We start from the raw sequence: 22,193 nt of genomic DNA, 5'->3' as shown, positions 1-22,193 counted from the left end.
TCCCTGTGGCTAGCAGGATATGGCTGTATCATGTCATGTTTACCCACGCATTAGGGAGCAAAAGCACGAATCTAGAAGGACCGAGCATGGCCTTGCAGCCACGCTCGCCAAGACTGCGACGAGCATCTTTCCCTGCCCGAGGAGGGCAGCTGGGCCAGGTGGCCTCCAGAGGTCCCTTCCCACCTCAGCCAGTCTGATTCGGCCATGTTTGCTTCAAACTATTTGCTTTCTGCTCTCTGTTCATCTCGGTTAAGGACACGCACGTTCTTTGTGTACTTGCCAGCCTACCGTGCCTGCAACGTGGCCGGGATCAAAGACCAGGAGCCCAGGGCACAGGTCGCTTTGGGAGGCCCTGCTCTCCGTGCAGCCCGGGCCTCACGCCTGTGCCAGGCGCCTCTCCTCGGCCCAACACCTGGCCGCAGGCACGGCGGAGAGGAACGGGCTGGCAGGTGGGAGGCTGCTGCGGTGGCAGCCCCGGCGCCCAAGACCTGGTGCCCACTGCGCCTGCCATGACCCGCTTGAGGTCGAAACAAACCCGGTTTCAGTACCGCAGAGGCAGGCAGGCAGCACCTGCCCGCCCCGGCGCCGCAGCCCTGCCTTCCCCGGGCGCACCGGCAGCGGGCCGTTCGTGCCGGGGGAGCCGCGGCGCGGGTCTGTGGGGCTGCGCCCACGGGAGACGATCCCGACCCCGCCACCGGCGCTTACTCATCCCCTCAGGAATGGGGCGAGGCCGGGCCGCTCTGAGCGCCCGCTGGGTGCCGCCGGCCGCTACAGGTGGGGCAGGTCGGCGGCGCGGGGGACGCTGGGAGTTGTAGTTCCGGCGGGCGAGCGGCGGCAGGGCGGCGCGGCGGCGGGGACTACAAGCCCCAGGGCGGCCTGCGGCCGGCGCGCCGGGGCTTTAACCGCACGTGGGGGCGGTGGCGGGAGGCAGTTCCTGGTGGTGCGGCCCTACGGCTCGCCGCTCCCGGGGGTGGCCGAGCGGAAACCCGCCTCCAGCCGCCCGGCAGCTAGGAGAAAGCCCCGGCCAGGGCGGGGGGAGATGCGCCTCACCCTGCCCAACAACGGCAAGCCGCGGCCGTCCTTAATTAACAATTAGCTCGTCCCCAGTCATCCCCGGCAAGCACTGTCCCATGCACGCTGACCCGCCGCCGGCAGCTCGCTAGCCGGCAGCCGACGGCTCTTCCCGCGGTGCTGGCGTGCGGGTCGCTTAAGCCATGGGGAATGGGATGAACAAGGTAACGCCGCTCGTCGTTGTTCCTGTGCGTGAGTGCATGTGCGCGGGCGAGGCGAGGCGCAGCGGTGGCCGGGGGTGGCGGTCCCTCGCCGCGGCCCCCCTCCTTTGTCTCGCCCCGGGCGGCGGGCGCCGCCGGGGCAGTCTGCGGGCGCCCGCTTAAAAAGACGAAAGCCAGCGCAGGAGAGGCTTTTCCATTCAACTTTGGGGGTCCCCCGCCCCGGGGCGAGGGGGGGGGAGGGAAAAAGACCGTGGCTGCGCCGCTCCCTCGGGGCGCGCCTCCTTCCCAGCCGCAGCGCGGGCAGGGAGGAGGCGGGCAGGCAGGAGGGGGGCCCTGGTTTCGGTGATGTTCGCCCGGGCTTCCCCTCCCCGGGCGAAGCGAGCCCGCGGGGCTGGGGGCGGCCCCGCACCCCCAACGGTCGCTAACCGCCGCCGTGCCCCCCGGCGCTGGCTTCAGTCAGCCGCAGCGCCGGGCCCTTCCCCGCCGCGGGTCGGGGCCGGCTCCCGCCTCGCCCGTGCCCCCCGCTGGGGTGGGCTGACGTGCGGCAGGACCTGGAGTCCCGGGCTGTCAGTCCGGCGAGGGCAGCGAGTGCGGGATCAAACCATTTAATTTCTGCATCCCTTGCTCCCCTCCTCCCTCGAACAGGATTTTGGGCGCTGGCCCGCGCCCCCTCGGGGGTCTGCCCGCGCTCTGAGGGCGCAGAGCGACCGGCGGATACAGGCTGTGGCTGGAGGGCTGGCCCCGGTGCTGGTGGGACAGGAAAGCGCTTGGCCCCAGTGGAGATCGCAGCGAGGAAGGAAGATGGATCTGTTTTGCAAAGGGTGTTGGTCTTTTTGGCAGTGGGGGCTTATTGTAAGTGCCGATTCCCCTGGCATGTCCTGGTGGTTATCAAGGGACAACTGTGATTTTTCTCAGTATCTCCACCTCTCTTTTAAACCCAGGTTTGAAAGTGTGGTAGTACCTAGCCTTTTATATATAGCTTACTATGAGGAACAGAAGTTGAGTCATCTCTTCTGTCTTAACATCCTGCTTTGAGTACTTTGGGAGTAGCTTTGCTGTGAGCGTGGCCTCTTACAAAGCAGAGGAGAAGAGCTAGGGATAGCTGCTCACAAGTTACTCAAGTCTGACATCCTTGCTTCTGGAAGTCAGACTGGTGAACATCCAGAGTGCTTAGTGTGCTGCCTGGGATATCCTATGGATAGAGATGTCACAATAGAAACTTTAGGCAGGGGGAAGATCTGGCTGGTAGCCCAGCCGAGTTAGTGGGTAGGAGGTAGAGCCTCCCTTGGTCCTTCCTTCCATTTTTGGTTTCAGAGTCTGGGGATAATATTATGATATGTAGCTGCTCCTTGGAGGTAACTTCCAGGAGTGGCCAGTTAGGAAGAAACACAGCTGGAGATATTTCTTTTAGACTTCTGGTATGTTTGTAGTATTTTTTCTGGGAATGTTTGAAATTATCCAAACATTTAGAGTGACAGGATATGGGATGCTAAAGTTGCAATCTAGGGCAGGAGGGAAAGGACAATTCTCAACCCTTTGAAGCTTAGCATTTTCTGTGTTACATCTAGCTGTGGTACAGCATGGGCAGGAATTGGCAATCTGTGACCCCAGGCAATTTGGTCATTTTAATTCTGTGAAGTGTTGCCCTAACACATACCAACCAGAGCTTTTGGGACAAGCATAGCACTACTTTATTTTTTTTTCCTCCCTTCCTATGGCTGTATCCAAGAGGATGAAAAGTTCAGCAGTCCAGGAGGAGCTGGCTCCTTTAAGGAGGCTACAACCATGCTGGGTACTGGCCATCAGGGTTTATTTTTGTAGGGGTCCCACGTGTAGGTCTGGTACTTGCCACCTTCAGAATGTGCCCCAGGATCATCTGTTCCTTTTGATCTTGTGAGTCAGCGAACACTGGAGGGGCAAGAGGAGGCATGGAGTCATTGGCAACAATGTCGAGGGGAATTTGCTTGACTCAGTGTAGTCTATCAATACAAATTGCCTTAGTTTCCAACTGAAGTGTGTTTTTTGTGGTAGAGCTGTACGTAGACAGTAGGAGAAAATAAGCAGCTTATCCGATGGTGGATTATTTCATTTAGGGAATCTCTTTGTACTGGTGCCAGGGGAAGAGGATTAGTGGTGACCTGTAATGGGTATAGTAAGGAAAAGCTCAAGAGATTGCTACAGCTGCTGTTGCTGCTCTTGGATGCTGAGCCTTTCTCAGTGGCATGGTCTCCTCCCATTTTTCTGTCACATGATATTGATGTATTTTGTAGCAAACAGCAATCGCACCTGACTTTGTGGCCATTAGTGCTGATCAAGGGCTGGAGGCCTGGTATTCTTTTTAGGTGGGGTTTGTCTTTTGTTTCTAGTTTTCTCTGTAAAATTAACTGTGCTTAGTTTTTTTCCTTAAGCCCACTCAAACCTCCTGACTTTTCCCAAATGAAACTGAAAGCATTGGTTCGTAAATACCCTTCTTATTTTGCTCTGAGAAGGAGAATTGGCTAGTGAGTGTGCATTGACTTGGCTACTATTAATTTTCAGTGCTTTACTTTTTTTTAGTGTCTTTTAAGTACAGGATGAGTAATGGGGTCTGACTTAGGAAATTGTCTGGGTGGCCTGATTTGTCTTCAGACTTAATGTCTAACTCTGACTTGTATTCAAAGTTCAAGTTGAAGTCTGTGGTTGAAAATTACAGTGTTTTCCAGGAGCTCAAGTCTAGCAGCTGAGATGGTGACAAGAGATTGTAGTACTTAGATTTGATTATCTGTGAACAGGATATGCTTAGTGAAGAGGTTTTTCCTGGGTTTTAGTTCTTGTTAGTCCTGTTACGGTTAACTGTCCGTTATTCATGCGGACTCTTAAGTGGTGAGTTGAGTGTTATCTCTACAAAGAGAGTTGCTTTGTAAGAAATGTAAATCAGTGTGGATAGTTACAGCTGATGCAACCAGTTCTATGGAAGCCAGCGAAGCTGTGCCAGTTCATGTCAGCAGCGAATCCCTCTCCCTGACCCGTGCCGCTCTCCCGTACTGCTGGACAAGGTGGGCTTGTCGGCTACTTCTGCAGCGCCTGGTCATCTCACAGAAAGCCCCACAAACATCTCCAGAGCGCCCATCGATACTAGTGCATCTAGAAGCAGTGTCAGGCAAGGAGTTAGATGCTTTATCATAAGTGTTTGTCTATGTAGGAAACAACAGCAAAGTAGCCCTTTAAGCCATTTTCCAGAGCAGTGTATTTTCAGAGAGGACTGATGAGAAGCATTAGCAACTGGAGCAACTATAGTCCTTTGCAGGGCTCTGCCTCTGTGCAAGGTGAAGAACGTGAGCTGTTTTCATGCGAGGTACGAACGAAGACAGATGTTGGTATCCTTGTTGCTTGGTTGTGCAGTCCTCTACATCTGTTATTTAGTCCGTGGTCATTATCTCAATGTTTCGGATGATATAAAGAGGCTACTGTTTTTATTCATAAAGCAGTGGTTGAAAAGTTCACAAAAACAACCACCTTATTTTTCATCTCTTCTGCCTCCCACCCCTTCACTCTCACACACCCCTAGCAGCCATCGGCCTTCATTTTGCGCGGCCTGGAGTTGCAGTTACTGAAGGCAGTGTGAGATGACACAGCTGAAAGTTCCCAGCCATAGTCTAGTGCCGAAGTATTAGTCAGCACGGCATGAAGATTCACTTCTTTCCAGGTAGCTTTCACCCATAGTAATGTTTCTTGCTTCTAGAATGACTAGGACAACAGGGGTAACATCTGCCCTTGGTTGCGCTGTGTCCTAATTTCCTATCTAGCATACAACGTTGCTTCATGATGGACAAATGCAAACTTCTGGATTTTTCCTCCTTTGCCAGCACCACTTTAGGAAGCCTCATTTTTGCAACCCTCCGGTGTTTCTTGGTATCTTTAATTTATAATGCCTAGCCTTAATGATTGTGACTGGAATTTAAGCTTTTATCCTCTCTTGAGAGCACGTATTTGATGCAGAAATAATGTCCTGGAGTCTAAAAATGCCACAGTCTACAGTAGTGGTGTTATGATTTGAGATTTGTGTTGCAGATAGGAAGTACCAGACAGCTATTTAGAAAGATCAGAAAGGCTTTTTTCGTTTTTTTAACTTTCTTAAGCTTAAGTTGAGGGAGCTGACTGGAGTGATATGGTTGGTGAAATTCATTCATAGCTTGACTTTTTTTTTTTGCTTTAGAGCATGTTTTTTGTTTGCAGAATTTGGCCCTTAGCAATGAGCATCGGTACTCTGCTCTCTGGAGCAGCTACTGGCTTCTGATTCCTAGCCTGGTACAGCGGCCTTTGAGCTGCACTTTTAGCAGAATCATCAAGCGTGCTTAAAATCATAGATCAGTCTATGAAACCATGAGCCTTGTGCATGTGGAAGGGACAGCAGAAAGTTGCGACGGAGCTTTTTCCTACCTAATAACCTGGCATTGGAAACTGTCCTACTGTTTTTTGGGTTTTTTGTTGCCCTTATATGAATGTTGAATTTGTACGAATGAAAAATGAAGAGGCAATGAAAGGGGAGAAACCTGTCTGAGCTTATCTGTGCAAAGCTTACAGGTGCCTGTTTGTACCAGACTAAAGAAACATTTTCTTGTCTGACTGATGTTGTCATGCAGCCCTTAATTTGTAAGCAGTTCAGGTTACGGCAAGGGTCCCAGAGAAGTTGTCTTTCCATATTGGTGGCAGAATTGAGCCCAGTGGGTAGAGCTGGTATGACACAGCCGAGAGAGAGAGATCACCTAGCAAAGCTGAGAGGGAGGAATGTTTGCACAAATCAAAGCTGCAGGGAGTGTGAAAAGTGCTGCAGCCCTTCTGTTTTCTGCAAGGCTAGATAAATAAGACTGAACCTGACATTTTTATCAGATGAAAGCCCTGGAGTTAAGGCAGATCAGAAGCTATTTTGCAGGCCCTTCTGCCAGCCTGCTAACCTTTGCGTGGTAAGCTGGGTCACCTTTCAGCAGGAAGGCTGCAGTGAAGTGGAGGCTGGGGCGATAATCCCTGATGAAAAGTCCTTCATGGCTTTCGGAACTTCGCGGCTGCTGGACGGAGCAAAATGGGTGGAGTTTTCCCTTTAAATAGCTGTGCCTGAGTGACTGTTGCTGCTGTTGTGGTGACACTTGGGTGTTGCTAAGGCTTTAGGAAGTCAGCGCTGACATATCTGTATTGGTGGTATGCTCTGCATGCACCGAGGAAAAATGGATCATATGGTCTCACCACCACAGTTCTGGTTTCTTCAAAGGATGTGGGTCAGAGACTTCAGGTGGCAGAGAATGAAATTCTTGGCCAGAAAGCGTGTGTTTGGTGTGCTTAGGGGTTTTTCATGTCGTTATTGCCGTTCCCAAGTTGGAAGGGTTATGAGAGGGTGAGAGTGGTAGCACTGCAGTGTCACCTGCCTCTCTGTATGTGTGCATGCACGTGTCCTCAGGCTGAACAGGCTAGTCCTCAAGATGACCTTGAAAGTCCCCAGTAAAGGAAGTCCTGTAACTGAGACCTGTGCAGGCTTCTGGGAGTGTTGGGGTGAGTGGGCAGATCTGGGAGAGAAATGCGTAACTCAAGGACTTTCATCAATTCTCTATGTGAATACACACTCGCTGTTTGCAGTGATTTCCTCTATCAAAGAGCCCCGACTTCCATGGCTTTGCACTTCAAAAGACTTGAAGGATGTTGTTCTGTGGTGCTTTGTCCAGCTTGCTTAGCAACCTTAGGCAAATCACCTTTTCTGTATGAAGTTTCATCATTAGTTAAATGAGGGTGACTCTTATCCTGCTGGGGGGGGGAGGAGGAGAAGGAGAAGAAGGGGTGTGTTGAGGCCCACTCTGTATTTTTAAACCGCTTTTGCTATCCTCAGAGAGCCTCCATTATGTGAGAGTCTGCGTGATTAATAACCCCTGGCTGTCAACGAACACTCTCAAAGCATGGCGTACCTAAAGCTATGTAGTTTGAGAAGGTTGCAATAAGGCACAAAATGTTGTCAGCGCTTTTTAGACTGCATTTCACAATAGTCTGCTAAAGTAGTATGTTCCATCCTGTATGCAAATTGAACTTTGTCAAATTGTCTTACCACAAGATATCTATATTTGATACTATATTTCTTTCTCACAGATTCTGCCTGGCTTGTTCATTGGCAACTTTAAAGGTAAGATTAGTTTTATCATTATCTCTAGGATTACTTAGCAGGGGTCTTAAGGTGTTGTTTCGGAGGCCTACAGAATTATCTGACATCTCTGCAGTTTCTTTAACCCCATCTTGCTTCGTTTCTGGATTCACCTGGTAGCACTTAAAGAAGAACTTGTTTGCTCTCTCATCCGTGTGCTGTGCTGCAAGTACTTTAAGAAAAGAAAAATGAACACCATCTCCTCGGAGCATGCTTCAGCTGGAATTCCTAAACATTGGCTTGCCTTAAATCTGTGCTTGGCCCACAAGCCTGCGAGCCAGGCAGATTCTTTGTAAGGCTTATTTCAAGTCCTCCTTATAAGTAAAGGCTTAGTATGCCTCCTGTTCGTTGCTTTCATTATTTAGGTTATATATAACAACTGCTAAAGAGCTCTGTTATCACTGCTTGCGAGACCAATAGGTCTGCAGATTTCTGTCTGACCACTGATACTCATGCCATCAGTGTTGCGGATGTAATATTCACTGGATTTTTTTTCCTGTTTGCATGAGGTTCATTTTTTGTGTACAGAAAGATAGAACCATATTTAGAAGACACAGGAAATTTTATGTAGACATCCAAATAAATGACCTATTCTCAAAGCACTGTTAGCAACAGTTCCAGCTGACCGTTTCTACTCAGAAGTAAACCAGTTGTGCCTGTACAGTCGTTTTGATACATGTAGACCCTGTATTTCCTATGCTTGGGTACAACAGCAAAGCAGGACTCACAGGGGCAACCGAGATACCTTGCCCTTCCTGCTCTGTCTGATATCACAGCTGGTCTCTTAAAACTGGACAACGTCTGCATTGGATTTAGATGATGCCATACCTCTGCTCTGCCTTATGCCCACCCTTCCTCCCCATCCCAAAATCTGTGAGTTCAGTGGGTTTTGCCTGATCACCTTGAGAGGCAGCCCAGAGGTACATGTGAAGTTAAAAGCTGCCTTTTGCTGCACTGGGATACAAACCCAAGTACAACAGCTAGTGTGTGAGAGGGACTTAATCATGCTGTGGTAAGGAAAATGAGAGGATGGAGGCAAGTTTATAGTGATGGAAGTGGGTAATGAAAGGAGAAAAAAGAAAGCAGGAAAAAAGGAAAATAAGGGCAAGAGGATCATTTTGAAAACACTTTGGACAGAACACTGCATGGGCCAGTGACAAAACTAGCTACCTTGGTCACAGCCATGTTGCTTCCTCTTTTTGTTTTCTTTTTTGTCTTTTTCTTTCCTGTCAAGTAGTTTGGGAGAGGGGTGGGATGGAAGGATGTTTGAGAGTAGAGTCCTTTAGGTTTCAAACTGTCTGGCAGGATGGGCCCCAGGGAACATGGCGCTAGGTCAGTCCCTCTGTGCTGGTAACCCCTTGCCAGTCTGCCCAGGGGAGCAAAACTCAGCCGGAGCATCTGCTTCTTAGTGCAGTTCTGTTTTCAGCTGATGAAAAGTTTGACCAGCTGAGGGGAGTTGGCCAAGGTTACGGAGTGAGTCAGCATCTCTGCTGATGTCAGGACCTGCAACCCTCTCGCTCATGCTGCTCTGGCCACTCAGCTGTGCGCCTTGCAGATGGTCCTTAAAAGGCATGTCGGGTCACTTCGATGCCTAGAGTAGAGGCGTGCATATGAAGGTGGCGTGAGTGGGCAGTGTTTCTGGGAGTCTGACTGAAAAAAAGCAGAGGCTGAAATGCTTCAGCTACCTCCATAAAAGAGAATAAGGGTGGGTTGGCTTTAATCTCAGTGATTGTGTTATGGAGTCTGTTTTTTAAATTGCTTAACACAAACAAAATGTTGGTTTATTGCTATGACCTTTGCTCGTGCTGCATGTAATCATTATGTTCTACTGTTATGAGTATCTGTTGTTACAATATCAAATTAGCTAGTGTACCTGCAGAGGAAGAGAGAAGATTGGTGTTACAGTACTTCACTAATAAAACCCCAAACTTTTATAATTTCACTTCTTCTGCATCCCATGCCCTTCAACACCACCTTTGCCTCGCTGCTTAAGAGCAATTGCAGGGAGCTGTCTGTGCAGTGAAGTCATCCCATTTAGGAACAGGCTGTTGGTTAATCACCAGTGTATTTTTCTGGAGGAGTTAGATTACCATGTTCTTTGGGCATGTTCTGATTTGTGGCACGTTTTCAAAAAGTGACTAATGAATTTTGAGATTGCCATAAAGGGGATCGTTGACTGAGAAATACTCAGCAGCATATACAGTTGGGATTGGTTTGGGTATCCTGAGTTGGGCAGCTGAAATGACTAGATACTTTGAAAGACATGGGTTTACAAAATTATTTCCTGTAACGCACTTTTGAGCAGTCTCCTATTTCTTCAGCTTGAGGCTGATAGCTTGAATTGAATAAATCTGGTTAGTACGAGGAGTAACACTGAACCCCTGGTGTTGTGCATCTTGCCCTGACACAGGGCTGAGGCATCATGGCACCCTCCAGGTCTCTGTGGAGGGAGCTTCTCCAGGAGGTGAGTCAGGGGAATCTCTCTGAATCGCTCTGATCTGCCCTCTGGAGGATAGCCTCCCCTCCTTTCTCTAGTGACTCTTCAGGGAGCCTGAGCAGGCAGGGTTTCCATAGCTAGGAGGCAGAAATACCCTTCCATGCATGCTCCTCTCCCTGCTGTATGGGAGACCTCGTGACACCAATGGACTGGGAAGAGGCACAGTTGTTGCAGCTGGATGCCTTCCTGCTGAGTGAAAGCAAGGTGTTAAAGGATGTTCAACACTGTCACTGTGGAGGACTGTTGTCTGGAGAAGGCATTCAGCAATTGTTCCAATTGGGGAATTACTATTCAATGTTCAGAGAATATCTCTATGTATAGGGTTTCTTACTGTCTTTTTAGGCCTAATCAACTTAAAAACAATGCATGACAGAGGAGGTGCAAACGCCTCTGCATTTGACTGGGAGATAAACTGAGGGCCAAGAAAAAACTTGTGAAATAAATCCATGGCAGAAATGAGAGCTGAGCTTGCTACTACTGGTTTGTGTGCTGCTGCACAGACCTTCAGGCACATAGAATAAGACGGGGTTTTGTAACCACCTCGGGGCCTTTAGGATAAAAAGTTATTTGTAGTCCTGATTATGGAAAGCACTGAAGTACTGGTTGAAATCTCACTAAGCCCATGTAACTTGAGTATGTGTCTGGAAAACTTTCCTGAAAAAGCATAGATCTAGGCATGTACTTAAGTGTTTGTTATCTTACAAGATCTATAAGCATGATTCTACTCATTAGTAGCACATTAAAGTTGTGGTATGTTCCCAAGTGTATTTGAGATTGCACAGCTAGAGGGCAGAAAAATTCAAGAAGAACCACAGATGTCCATACAAAATACCGAGACTGAGTTTGGTTTGAAAGCCCAGAAGGAAACAGAGCTCTTAGGCTTCTTCAGTGAAAGTTAATGAGGAGTTATTTCTTTGCAAGCTGAAGGGTGGGAGGCTGGGAGAGTAAAATGAGGGAAGGGAAAGAGGAAGTTAACTCTTCTTCCCACCTCTAGTTTTGGGGGAATTTTGGTTTGTTTCAGTTGTACCTTACAGATGAAATTCAGGCCTCTCAAAAGAAAGAATTTATTGTGGGATTGTGTGCCCATGTGTCTTCTGCACTGGAAACCTGATGTCCTTTGAAAGGCACCTGTGCTTATGATGCAAATAGGTGCTTTATTCCTTAAGAGACTGATACGACAGGGTTTTTTTAGCCTTTGCACGAATAGAAAAAATACCATTTCTTCTGATATAAGGTTCTAAATTAATTCTTGTTTGGTTCCAAACCAAAGGGTGTAGCAGTAGCAAGCACCAGAAACTCAGGAGTGTTTTTATTTTGAATATTAAAGAGCTTGTGTTCTTTCTTGCTTTTTATCGTATTTGGAAGATTCAAGTTTTTCCAGGGGAATATTTGGGAGCTTTTTGATTTGAAAGGGAAAGCTACCATATGAGATCTAATTCCCCCCCAAAGAGTCCAGTGGTGCTGTGGATGAGCTGGAGAGTCCTGGGAAAGTTTCTGCCCTTCCCATTACTAAGTGTATAACAAGGCAGTGCCCACCTAGTGGTTCTGCTGTTTGTAGATCCAATTAATTCCTGTTATCAGCTGCTTAATTTCTTTTGGGGAACAGTTCCCTTTTCTAAGGCTTTATTCCAGGTACTGAAAACAGGAGAGGGTGAAGATACCGTTTGCTTTTTTTTAGGTTCGTCTTTTGAAGGAAGACATCTTATAGGTACTCTCATTAAACAGAGTGCTGGACCCTTTTCCCTGCCTTTCTCACTGCCCAGAAAGGTCCTTTTGAGAGGCTGGGACAAAGCATGTATCAGAACATAGTGTGAAGTGAGGACAGGAGATGAGGAGGTTTTGTCCATGCGCTTAGTTTCTGTGTGTGTGTCTGTAAGTGTGGATCACTTGAACTCTGGAACAAAGCTCTCCTGATGGGAAACTATTCTCAGTAATACCTCTTAGTGCTCTGAACCACTGGAGAGGAGGTTCTCCCTTAGATATCTGTCTCTAATTCTCTCCAAAGCAGAAAATAAAGTGTAGACAAAAAGTGGCTTTATTTAAAAAATAAATAAATCTGGTGATGATGAAATTGTTGGCTTTGTACATCTGCAGATTGAGACTTAATACTGTTGTACATATTGGGCTGACTTGCTTCCTCTAAGCACTTGTTTTTGTATGCATAACCTAAAATATTACACTGAAAACTTAATACTTACTAGCTTACTGTGTTAGAGGAGCATGTCTGTCTTTTCAGATTAACAACTAAGTCAGAAATGTGGGCTTTGGAGGAGGAAGAGGGGGAGATGTCTTTAGTTTGGGATAGCTGGCTAATGGGAGAAAAGGTGACAAAATGAAAATAAACTCATCTCACTTATTTTGTGGAGACATTTAATCTTCTAAATTCATAGGTGAGTTGCAGTTAGATGTTGTAGATCCAGGCTCATATCATTGTTATGCTTTTTTTTTTCCTCCTGTTTGTGGCAGGATGCTTTTGTATTTTCTTGTTAGCAGCAGAGATGGAAAAGTATCTACAGCTGTTTCTTCCCATCGAACCCCACAAAGGAAGAAATCTTTATTCCTCACCTTGCATCTCTGTGGAGGTTCTAAAAAACTAAAGTAAGAGAGAATGGTTGTACCTACATTTGAGACTTCATCACCCTAGTGTTGGAGTCCTTCAGTTACTGATGTGTCTTAATCGGAGTGGTTGGACCAGTATCATCTCCCTTTTGCACATGGGCGGGTGGAAGCACAGTATGCTAGGGGATTTGCTCCCCAGCCACACAGTAGGGCTTCCCAGAGCTGCAGGGAAATAAATTCGGACACACATATACACCGGTCCCATTTTGATGACTCTGCCATTGCTTTTGCAATTAAGTGTTTGCAGCTCTCTGCGTATGAGTAGAAGTTAAGCTACAAGTCGCAGGATGACATTGAGGGAAGAGAAGCTAAATATAGATGTGGGAGGGAGAGAGGAAGACTTCCCCGTTGTCAGTTGTCTCCTTTTGTGTGAGGAGAAGAGATTCCTGAAGACTTTACTCAAAAGTCCACATCAGCTGAGAAGCGTTTTGCAGTATAAAACAGAGTATTAGGTAACCTACTGTGAAGAATAATACCATGTTCGAGGGACCCTTTAGGGATACACAAGATGGACTCTGATAGGCTTCTTTCATCTTTAAATTTGGAAATAGGGTGTTTCACGACGTGATTTCAAAATGTGAGCCTGCATGTGGTTATACAGCACCGTGGTACAGGAAAGAAGTTAAAATTGCTGTGGTAATGGTGATTCTTCTGGCTTTTGGTGGTCCTTTATATAACCCAGTAAATTTTTTTTTTTGGTAATTTATGGTATGAGACCATGAGTGAGGATATCTCATTTGTACTGCTGTTTAAAGAGCTTTGTAGTATCTGTAGAGACTTAATGTGAGGTACCAGGGGAATTTCCCCTTTGTAAGCTGTTAAAGTTTAGATCCAGATAATAGTAATTGGCTGGGAAGCTTTTTCTCCTGTGCTTTTGTGATTTGAATGATTGTTTCCTAAATATATTGAGGACCTACTGGCTACCCTGGGATGTAGGGCTGGGAGAGCCATTTCCAGCTTGTTCCTAGGAATATCTGAAATCTCGCTGTCTTACTGTATAGTTTTGATTTGTTGAAATTCCTTTAGCCTAAGTCCTCAGTTAACTGAAGAGCTAAAAGCTTTCAGTCCTTTTGAGTTGTACTGTGTCCATTAGGTCTTTTGGCCTGGTTCAAAGCAGTCCACATTTAATTTGGATCATATTTCCTTTTAAAGCTGTTTGTCTTGTGGGGCAAGCCATTTATTACCCTGTGGGTCATACTGATAGAGATTGGGGTCTTGTTGTGCTAGGTATGCATTAACACTGTGAGTTCCAGCCAGAAGGCTCTGAAATCTGCCCTTAGCCTTTGAAGAACAGAAAGCAGTGATTTTTTTGGGGCACTTAGGCTGACTTCTGGGCTTCCAAACCCTTGCCTGTTTAGGTGTTCCCTGAGGAATCAAGACTGTCATATAAACTGTTAATAAATCTGAAGGTCAGGTGGATTAGAAGACCTCTCGGGGCAAATATTAGCCTTTCTTCTTTGAAATGCTCATTCTGAGATTTTTAGAAAAATTTACTTGTTCTGTGAAGCTAGACCTGAATTCTGTTTCAGACAGAATTTGTTAATTCTCTCCTGAAGGATTAGGCATCTATTGATCGTGCAGGCTCGACCAGTAGCAAGTGAAATTCATGCAGCTTTGACTCTTTTCTCCATTTTATTAGCCTTAAAGAAGCTTTCATAATTGGATTAGGTTTAAATTTTATTGCCTGTTACTGTGCTCACATGGATCTTGTCTATGGGGCAGTATAATTAAGTGTCCAATTCCTCTTTGTGATGTAGAAAAGGCATTGCAACTTTATAGTAGAGTGGAATAAGATGAAGCAAGAGATGCTAATTGAACGTTTGCACGTACATAAAGAATGTACAGGTGATGCTATTGTTATTTTTGTACCTAGAGAGAGCCGGTTTGAAACCTTTGTGGTCAGTGCTCTTTTTTTGTGTGCAACCAGGCTAATGTGAACAGATTGTATGGGCAGATTTGGAAGGCAGGTGTTCACATCACAAAACCACTGCTGTAATTGCCATGGCATACTGTGCCATTCTCAAGCGAAAAGGTCAAAAGTAAATGGACACAAACTAACTTTTACCTGTATTAGTGGCTCTTTGAGGTCATTTTCTGGCATGCTAATGGTTTAGTAGGGGGAAAATTGCTCACTGATGACAGAATCTATTTTACCTTCTTTCTCATAGAAACAAACCTATGCTTTTGCAGTATCTAGCATCAAATTTTCAGTCGCCCCAGTTTGCTTTCCAGTTTTGAATGTTTGAAACCCCTTGGTTACGGGTCTAGGAACCACCTTTTCACAACTGCACTTCCTTGCTGTAGCATTTTTCTTTTTCATACGCTCGATATCTTTACCATCTCTATTTCTCTTCAGACTTAAAATTATGGTATATATTGGATAAATGCACATTTTTCCCTGCTAGTCCACAGGAAGTAAGAATCTAGTTCTCATTTTGGCTTGCTCTTTAATACTTCAATTCAAGTGATAAGTTGGCTTCACTTCTGAGATCTGGATGTCACAAGGTCTACCTCCCAAGTGAAAATATATCTCCTGAAGGGGGATTTGTGGGTAGAGGAGGTAAGCTATTTCTTGTACAGCTCTGACTGCTTGATCAGATGGCCATCACCTGCACACAGGCATACGCAGGCTTACATTTCAGATGCAAAATACATGAAACTTCTGACTTAAGAACACATTCCTGAGTCACTTAAGCTTGTTCTTTATATAGTATATAATTTGTTTTGGAGTTAAAGTGTGTCTTCCCGTTACCCACACTGATGTTCTAGAACAGCTGCATTTGGGGTTTTGCTTTACTTTGTGAAGCTTCAAAAAGAGATGTACCAATGATAAGTGGTTTTCAACGTGCACAATGGAAAGGGGAGTGGGCTATTTCAAGAGATTAAAGAAATTATCTTCATTTTTCCCTTTATCGCAGATGCCCGAGATGTAGAGCAACTGAGTAAGAATAACATTACGCACATTCTTTCAATCCACGACAGTGCCCGTCCTATGCTTGAGGTAAGAGGTGCGGGAGACTTCATGGTAAATTCTTACTTTGCAGTTGACTGTTACAGTCATCTTGGGGTTAATTTCTTGTTCCGTACAATTGGCGTTTTGAAACTGATTTTCTTGTGGAAGTGTTTGACAGCTGTAGTTTTGGGATCCAGTCACAGATTTTATTATTGCTGCTGTTACAACAACAACAAATCTAATTGATAAAGGAAGAGAGACAATTACAGTGTCAATCAATATAACACAATAATGGGATTGTGTTAATAATTTCATAACAGAGGTAAGTTTCCTTCTGTGTGGAGTTCAAGCATCACATAAACAACAACATTCCTTCTCCCCCTTCCCCACTACCAACCCTCCTTTGCACTTGGGCCCCTTTCTTGAGTCTTTATAGCAGATGGTCGTGTAAGAGGTTTGCAGACCTTTTCTGTGTAACATAGCCATACTTAGGCTTGGGGTGTGAGAGGAGCCAGTGCTCTCTCATATAATACATTTAATATAGTAGATCATCTGTAAGTCTCCCACACTTTAACATGAAGTACTATTCCCCATTTTACTGAAGGGAAGCTGATCTGAAGAGCTGAAATGACTTGCTGTGTCATCTTGAGCAGCAAAAGAGTTGGGACCGGGTTGCAGGTCTCTTGTGTTGGACTGTTGGGCTTTCTTTACATTAGCTTACCTTGGAAGGAAAGGAGTTGGCTGGGCTTTGCTACACCTTGAAATCCTGCTATTTGATTGATGTTGGGAACTGTTGTCCCCTTAAATTTGTTTTATCCTTCCCTGCATTCCACTTTTCATGAATAGTGGGTAAGGCAGTTGCCCCTCCGATGCTGCTGGGAATCTCTGCTTTTCATTCTCTTCATGTAAAAAGTCTCTAGTGAATTCAGACCTTAAACTACAGAATTTCCACCTCTCCCAGGCAAGTCAATATGTAAGCTGAACAGAAGGTATCCCTAGTATGTGATGATTAAAACCACAGTTCAAGGTCAACCCTGAATTCACCATTAACTTGACTTTGAAGTGTGCTTTAGTTGTTGACTTTATCGTACTGTCCATTTGACTTCTGTTGTGCTTGATGCTTGCTGAGTCTGAAACATACTGATTTTCAAGCCTCCCCTTAGTTGAAGAGAGAAACATTAGTACTAAGGGAGATGTAATGTTTCCTCTAGGGTGCTAGTCTCTAAAATGAATAGAAGTTTGCTTTGTTTTATTACCATGATTAGACAAGTAGGAAGACTAATTATGGCACACATCAGCTGCAGCCTCAGGCCAGTGTTTCTTGTGGTGGTGGTAGATTTGGCCGCCCACCTGCTGTGACCTCGTCTGTGGCAGTGCATCTGTTTGTGGGGCTGTGTGGTGAATAGATCTGGGAGCTTTTGTGGGTTACATATAACCAAGTCACCGTTTCTTCATCTAGCTACCCCCACAAAAGACACGAAGGATTATATTTACCCAGATCTGTTGCCTGTCTGGTTTGCAGTAGTGTCTGTGGCATAGGAACGAGTAGTGGCTGGTTGAGAATGGACTTGCTTTATTCACCCCTGCACCTAAAGGAAATGTTTCTCCAACTGTGCCTTCTATTTTCTCATCATGCAATATATGCCTTTATATGCTGGTGATCTGGAAAACAACTGTTAAAACTTTTTTTCCAGTTCTTAACTTAGTGGAAGGATTGCAAGTTCCATTTGTTTGGGAGCTGAGCTGATTATTAATTACTTTGTCATTCATGGTCTTACTGCATTGCTTGTTTGGAAATAAATGCTTCTGTTTAGGAACATGGGCCTAGCAAACATCTGTTAAGTTGTGTTACTTCCTTTGTTATTTACTTCTTTGCCAGGTTGTAGGTAGATTTGTTTACAGCCGGTGTATCCACACTGTGCTTGGGGCTTGTTCTCAAGTCCACTGAAGTAAAATGAGAATGCTTTCCCTGTGTATCACCCTCTTCCCTATTGGAAAGTGAGGGCTTACGTTTGTGTTCAGAAATCTGCCTGATGTTATTCAGACCTTTAAATGTGGAATTGCGGTGGTATGCAAATCTCCCTCCCCTCCCCCACCACCCCCCGCAGATTCCCTGCTTTGTGTGTGTATTTATGTGAATGTTGATCAATGGTAAAAAGCTGCCTTTTCTTGGACTGTGGTAGTTGCATTTGTCTTTTACTAACAATATTTTGTCTCAAGTATTTCCCAGTCAACCTGTAGGAAATGCTACAAATATTTAATTAAACAGAGCTTTCTGTGCAAGGCATGGAAGGTAAGTGTTTTTAGATATTGAAAACCCAATAGTGTTGTAGTAACACGCTGTCAAAGAGAATTTGGCCTTTTTTTGGCTGTGGACCAAACAAATATTAGCTCTCAGAGGTGACAAATGACCCACATCTTGCTTGTCAGATTTTGAAGTTTGTCATGACTGTTTTGATGCAATAATACTTCTGATACAGTACTTGAAGCTGATAGTGGTGGGTGAAATTAATGAAAACTATTAATTTGGCTTCATTGTCCATACTCAAGAATGCAGTACTCAAGAAATAAAAGCAAACGTCAGTATATGTGGTGAACATCAACTTGCTACAGATTGTTAAATTGTCTTCCGCTTTTTAGTAACTTACAGCATTGCCCTTGTCTGTGATGTTACAGACCTTTTTTCTTGGTTGTGTTTAAAATATTCACAGTAACTTTTAAAAAGTGTGCTTTCCTCTGTGCTTTATAGACAGCAGTGTTTGGATATATGTTGCTTTAGTTCCTCATAGCTTACCAACTAGAAAATGATTGAAGAGTTTCACAAAAACATATTTGTTGTATTGGTTTAGGTTTCATAGTGTGTGCCTGTTGAGAAGTACCTTAAAATAAAGAATGTTTTCTTACCGAAATTTGGTTTCAGACATTATGTCAGTGATCACTTACAAACCATTCATGAATGTCTGATTTACCGGTGGCTCAATCAAAGTTTGACCTTAGGAAGTTACTGCATACTTTCATGCTGCAATAACTGGAAAAAGTAGGTTTAAAAGTTGGTTTGATTCTAAGCCTTTTTATACCTTTAGACTTTGGCAGCCTGCATTAAGTACAAGACAGAGAATTGTTTTGTAAGACTTTGTAAGTGGTTTAGACTGGAAGGAATTTGCCAAAATCTGGCCTGAACTATATTGCAATGTTGCCACTTAGTTGTTTTTGTATAAACTGTTTCAAGGAAATTTGTCCTCTAATAAAACCAAGTTTGAAATTAATTTATATTTAGAGAGCATCCTAAGGCTGCTATTCTAATGAAGTACACCATTGTTATACAAGATCTCAACCACTTAGGTAAGCATTTTGTAGTTTAAAGATGAATGTTTATAACTCCATCAGAAAAAACTGCAGGTAACTGGTGGTGTGTCCAAAAGAAAGGACTGCATGCCATGTGGAACAAGGTTTGTTATTTCAGATGCACAGAAGTCAGCCCCTGAGTAAGAGCGGTGTCCAGCAGCATCCCACAGTGGCACAGAGGCAATGGCCCTGGTGAATCAAGTTGACTCCTTCAGAGCATTTTGGATGGCTGCCCGTGGAACACTCACAGATGTTTTATAAATCCACATAAGTCATATACAGAGGAGAATAATTAGGTTTCTTGCCACCTGCTTTCTAATCTGTTTCTCAGTTCAGGTTTTAACATCTCTGTTCAGAATCTGATGGACACTGAAAGGCGGATGAGGAAACAGGTATCTCAGTGTGTGCTTTAAATAATAGTATACCTGGCAGTCACTTTGTTGGATCTTGTGGTAGAAGTCTCTTTTTAAAGCTAGGACAAGTAGCTGTTGGGGTTGGAGACCAGAAGGTCTGACTGTTGTGATACCCATATATCCTAACCAAGCTGGTGCAGTCAGAGAATGTGGAAGCACTTTTAACTAATCCTGAGCAATTCTTCCTGTTGCTTCAGAGGATGCCAGCCAGGTATCACTCCGCTGCATTAGATCTGAGTCTAACAAATTTTGTGCTAGTTGATCTAAGTGAAGCAGGTAAAGGCAAATCTTGTTAATCTTGCCAAAAAGAATCTGGTTGCAGGTCCATTGAAGCTAAGAGTGTTTTTGTGTGGATTTTCTGGGTGTTTGACCCTGTTCTGGGGGATGTTATATGGAGATGAATGTGGGCCCAGACCAAATAGTATGCTGGTGTGGATTGTGCAGCTGCTTGAAAACAGCTGCATCCCATTTGAGAAAGTGTGTGCTGTGGTGGATAGTTATGTCCAGCAGCTGAAGGTCCAGCATCCTTAATCTTTACTCTTAGCCTTCCCTGCCCACCTCCCCAACCACACACACACACACTTAAATACTGGCAAAGGCAAGAATGCTTCCTCCAGTGCATTGGGCAGCGATTGCAGTGTGTAATGCAGGAAGGAGTACAGCATGAGTCCTGGGGGAGGAAGAGATGCCAGAAGGTCTTCTGGTCAGACAGTCATTCAAGCCCTGTCTCAGGGAGGTATTATCCACAGAGAGAGGCAGGGGTGGTCTGATGACAGTTCATGGGTTCCCATGCAGAGAACCCACCTTAGAGAACGGAGTGATACATATGGCTGACAAACAATGTGTCACACAGATTCAGACTGGAAGCAAGCAAGGCCTTAACCATGAAGGTAAGTAATTGGTGAAATATGTTGCCAGAAGCAACAGTGGATTTTCTCATGTGCTCCATTTTTGTGTGGTAGTTGATTCAAGTAAGGCTGGGTTACAGAGGTATGAGCTTCACGCTTTAGAGTCAGAGCATTAGTCCTTGGTTTGTCTGAGATGCTTTGAGGTGCCAGTTGTGGCTGTTGTGTGCATGTAGACACCTGTCCGTCAATCAGGAAATGGACTCAAACTACCAACTTCTTTCACATGGTCCACCACACATTTGTCAGTTACTAGTAATTTTACTGTTGCTCTTGACTTGCACCAGAGGTTTGATCTAGTAAATGTATGCATCCTGTTACCAGTCACCTGTGGTTGTAGAGTCCTTTGGCATTAATTTATTTATAGCATTATCATTGTCAGACTGACCACTGCTGCATCATAGGAAGCTCTGTATGCTGCAGTCATCCTGGAGACATCGTAATGATCACAGTAATGTAGATCTTAAATCAACAAGAGTTTACCTGGGCATTCCTTCACTGTCCTCTGCCATAAAAGCTTTCCATTGTTCGCTCTGTCAATGAGAAATAGCATTGAGTAGGCTTTTGCATGTGTGCCACTTCTATATGCGTGTCAATTTTCTTTCTTTGTTTTCTGTTGCTACAGAATATTTGTTTTGTTCTTAGTGTGGTGTTTTTTCAGATGAGGAAAGAATATATCACATATGTGATAGTTTCAATTGAAGTCATTTGGATGAAGCATAAGTAAATGAAATCCCAGCAAAACATGCACAATTTTTTGGGTTGGGGGGTATTGTTATCTCTCTCTGCTCAGTACCAAAGCTGTCATAAGTTTTAGGCATCTCTATCTCCTGTGAATAGCCGACCTGTGTCCTTGTGACACTCATGTACCAGATGGTTCTGCTTCAAGTCTTACCCTTTGTGGGATTTCCTCTCCAAACAAGAAGAGTGATCTTAAAGCATTGTATGGAATTTTTTTAATGTTGCAATAATGTCTTCTGTTTGCTGAGAAAATACTCTGTGGTGTCTATGAAACATTCAGTCTTCTTTTGCTCTAAATTTCTTAAAATATTAGCTTATAGGTTATGTTTTTCCCCCTCATTCTGCATAGTTAACCAGAGCACCTGCAGAGGACAGTTAATGATTCTTTTTTCTTTGTATTCTGATGCCATTAATAATACCATCTTAATCTGGTACATGCTGTCTCCAGAGCAGTGGTTTTCCTTCTGTTTTTTCCTGAATTGATGACTACCTAAGTAAGTGTTGATATAGTAGGTGGGTGGAGTGGGGGAGGAGGTAGAGAAAAAGCTGATTTCTGACTGAGCTAAGCATCTTTTTTTGTCTGGTCTGTTAGCTTGTGCAGCCAGCATAACTTAAATGAACTGCATCTTTGAAAATAAAAAGCTTCACAGGCCAGGTCATCTTATATAGAATATTAGATTATTTTTTTTCCTTGCAAATTTTTAAATTTTAATCAGAGTATAAATAGGGTTTCAAGTACTCAGTATCTAAGAAGCTGAACTGAAAGGGAAGAGCACAGTTAAAAAAACCTGTGCTGATCTTTTAGGACAATTTTTTATACTCCATAAGTAAAGAGTCAAATGCATTAATAGAATACAGGCAACAAAAAGATGCTGTAACTGGAACAGAACCAGTAAGTGTGAGGAATAGAAGCTGTAGAAAAATAACGATGCTATGAAGAAGCTGTATAACTTCTCTGCACCAGTTTTATCTCTGCTGAATGCCATGATATACCTGTTTTATAAGGTGTTAAGGATGAGAAGTTGCAGCTGGGGAAATCACAAGAGGAAGTGCTGGATCAAGTTTATGAATTAAAAAAAAAAAAAGAAATTACGGCTGGCTGGTGAATCCAGACCTTTGTAGAAAAGTGAAGAGCTAAATGACTGAATACCTATCAAAAACTGAGAAATGTTTCTAAGATCAAATAGTCATAGCCTGCAGACCTGGTATAATGCATTCATATCAGCTTGCATTAAGATCTGGAATATTGTTTCATCTTTTTTAAGCCTGGCTGGATATTGTAAAATTTAATGCAGTTTTAGCTGGATATGATAGTCCTGCCTGTTTAC

The 22,193-nt window shown here is 44.5% G+C and overlaps 1 protein-coding gene across 4 annotated transcripts in view; it reads left to right on the top strand.

The window, feature by feature from the left end:
• The first annotated feature begins 900 nt into the window (after positions 1-900).
• The window catches only part of DUSP22 (dual specificity phosphatase 22), a 43,569-nt gene continuing 22,276 nt past the window's right edge, over positions 901-22,193 (top strand). The window contains exons 1-3 of one of the 4 annotated variants that reach the window (XM_075744944.1): positions 901-1,235; positions 7,341-7,374; positions 15,427-15,509. In XM_075744944.1, the coding sequence (XP_075601059.1) occupies positions 1,215-1,235; positions 7,341-7,374; positions 15,427-15,509 (138 nt within the window). In that variant the 5' untranslated portion in view covers positions 901-1,214. Of the gene's footprint in view, positions 1,236-7,334; positions 7,375-12,379; positions 12,488-15,426; positions 15,510-15,639; positions 15,784-22,193 lie in introns of those variants that run through there. The other 3 variants (XM_075744947.1, XM_075744945.1, XM_075744946.1) reach the window with 3 other exon arrangements.

This window comes from Balearica regulorum, chromosome 2 (genome assembly GCF_011004875.1).
Source record: "Balearica regulorum gibbericeps isolate bBalReg1 chromosome 2, bBalReg1.pri, whole genome shotgun sequence".
Taxonomy (NCBI): Eukaryota; Metazoa; Chordata; class Aves; order Gruiformes; family Gruidae; genus Balearica; species Balearica regulorum.
The sequence above is the reverse complement of the archived record's forward strand: the minus strand, read 5'-3'. Positions and strand labels throughout refer to the sequence as shown.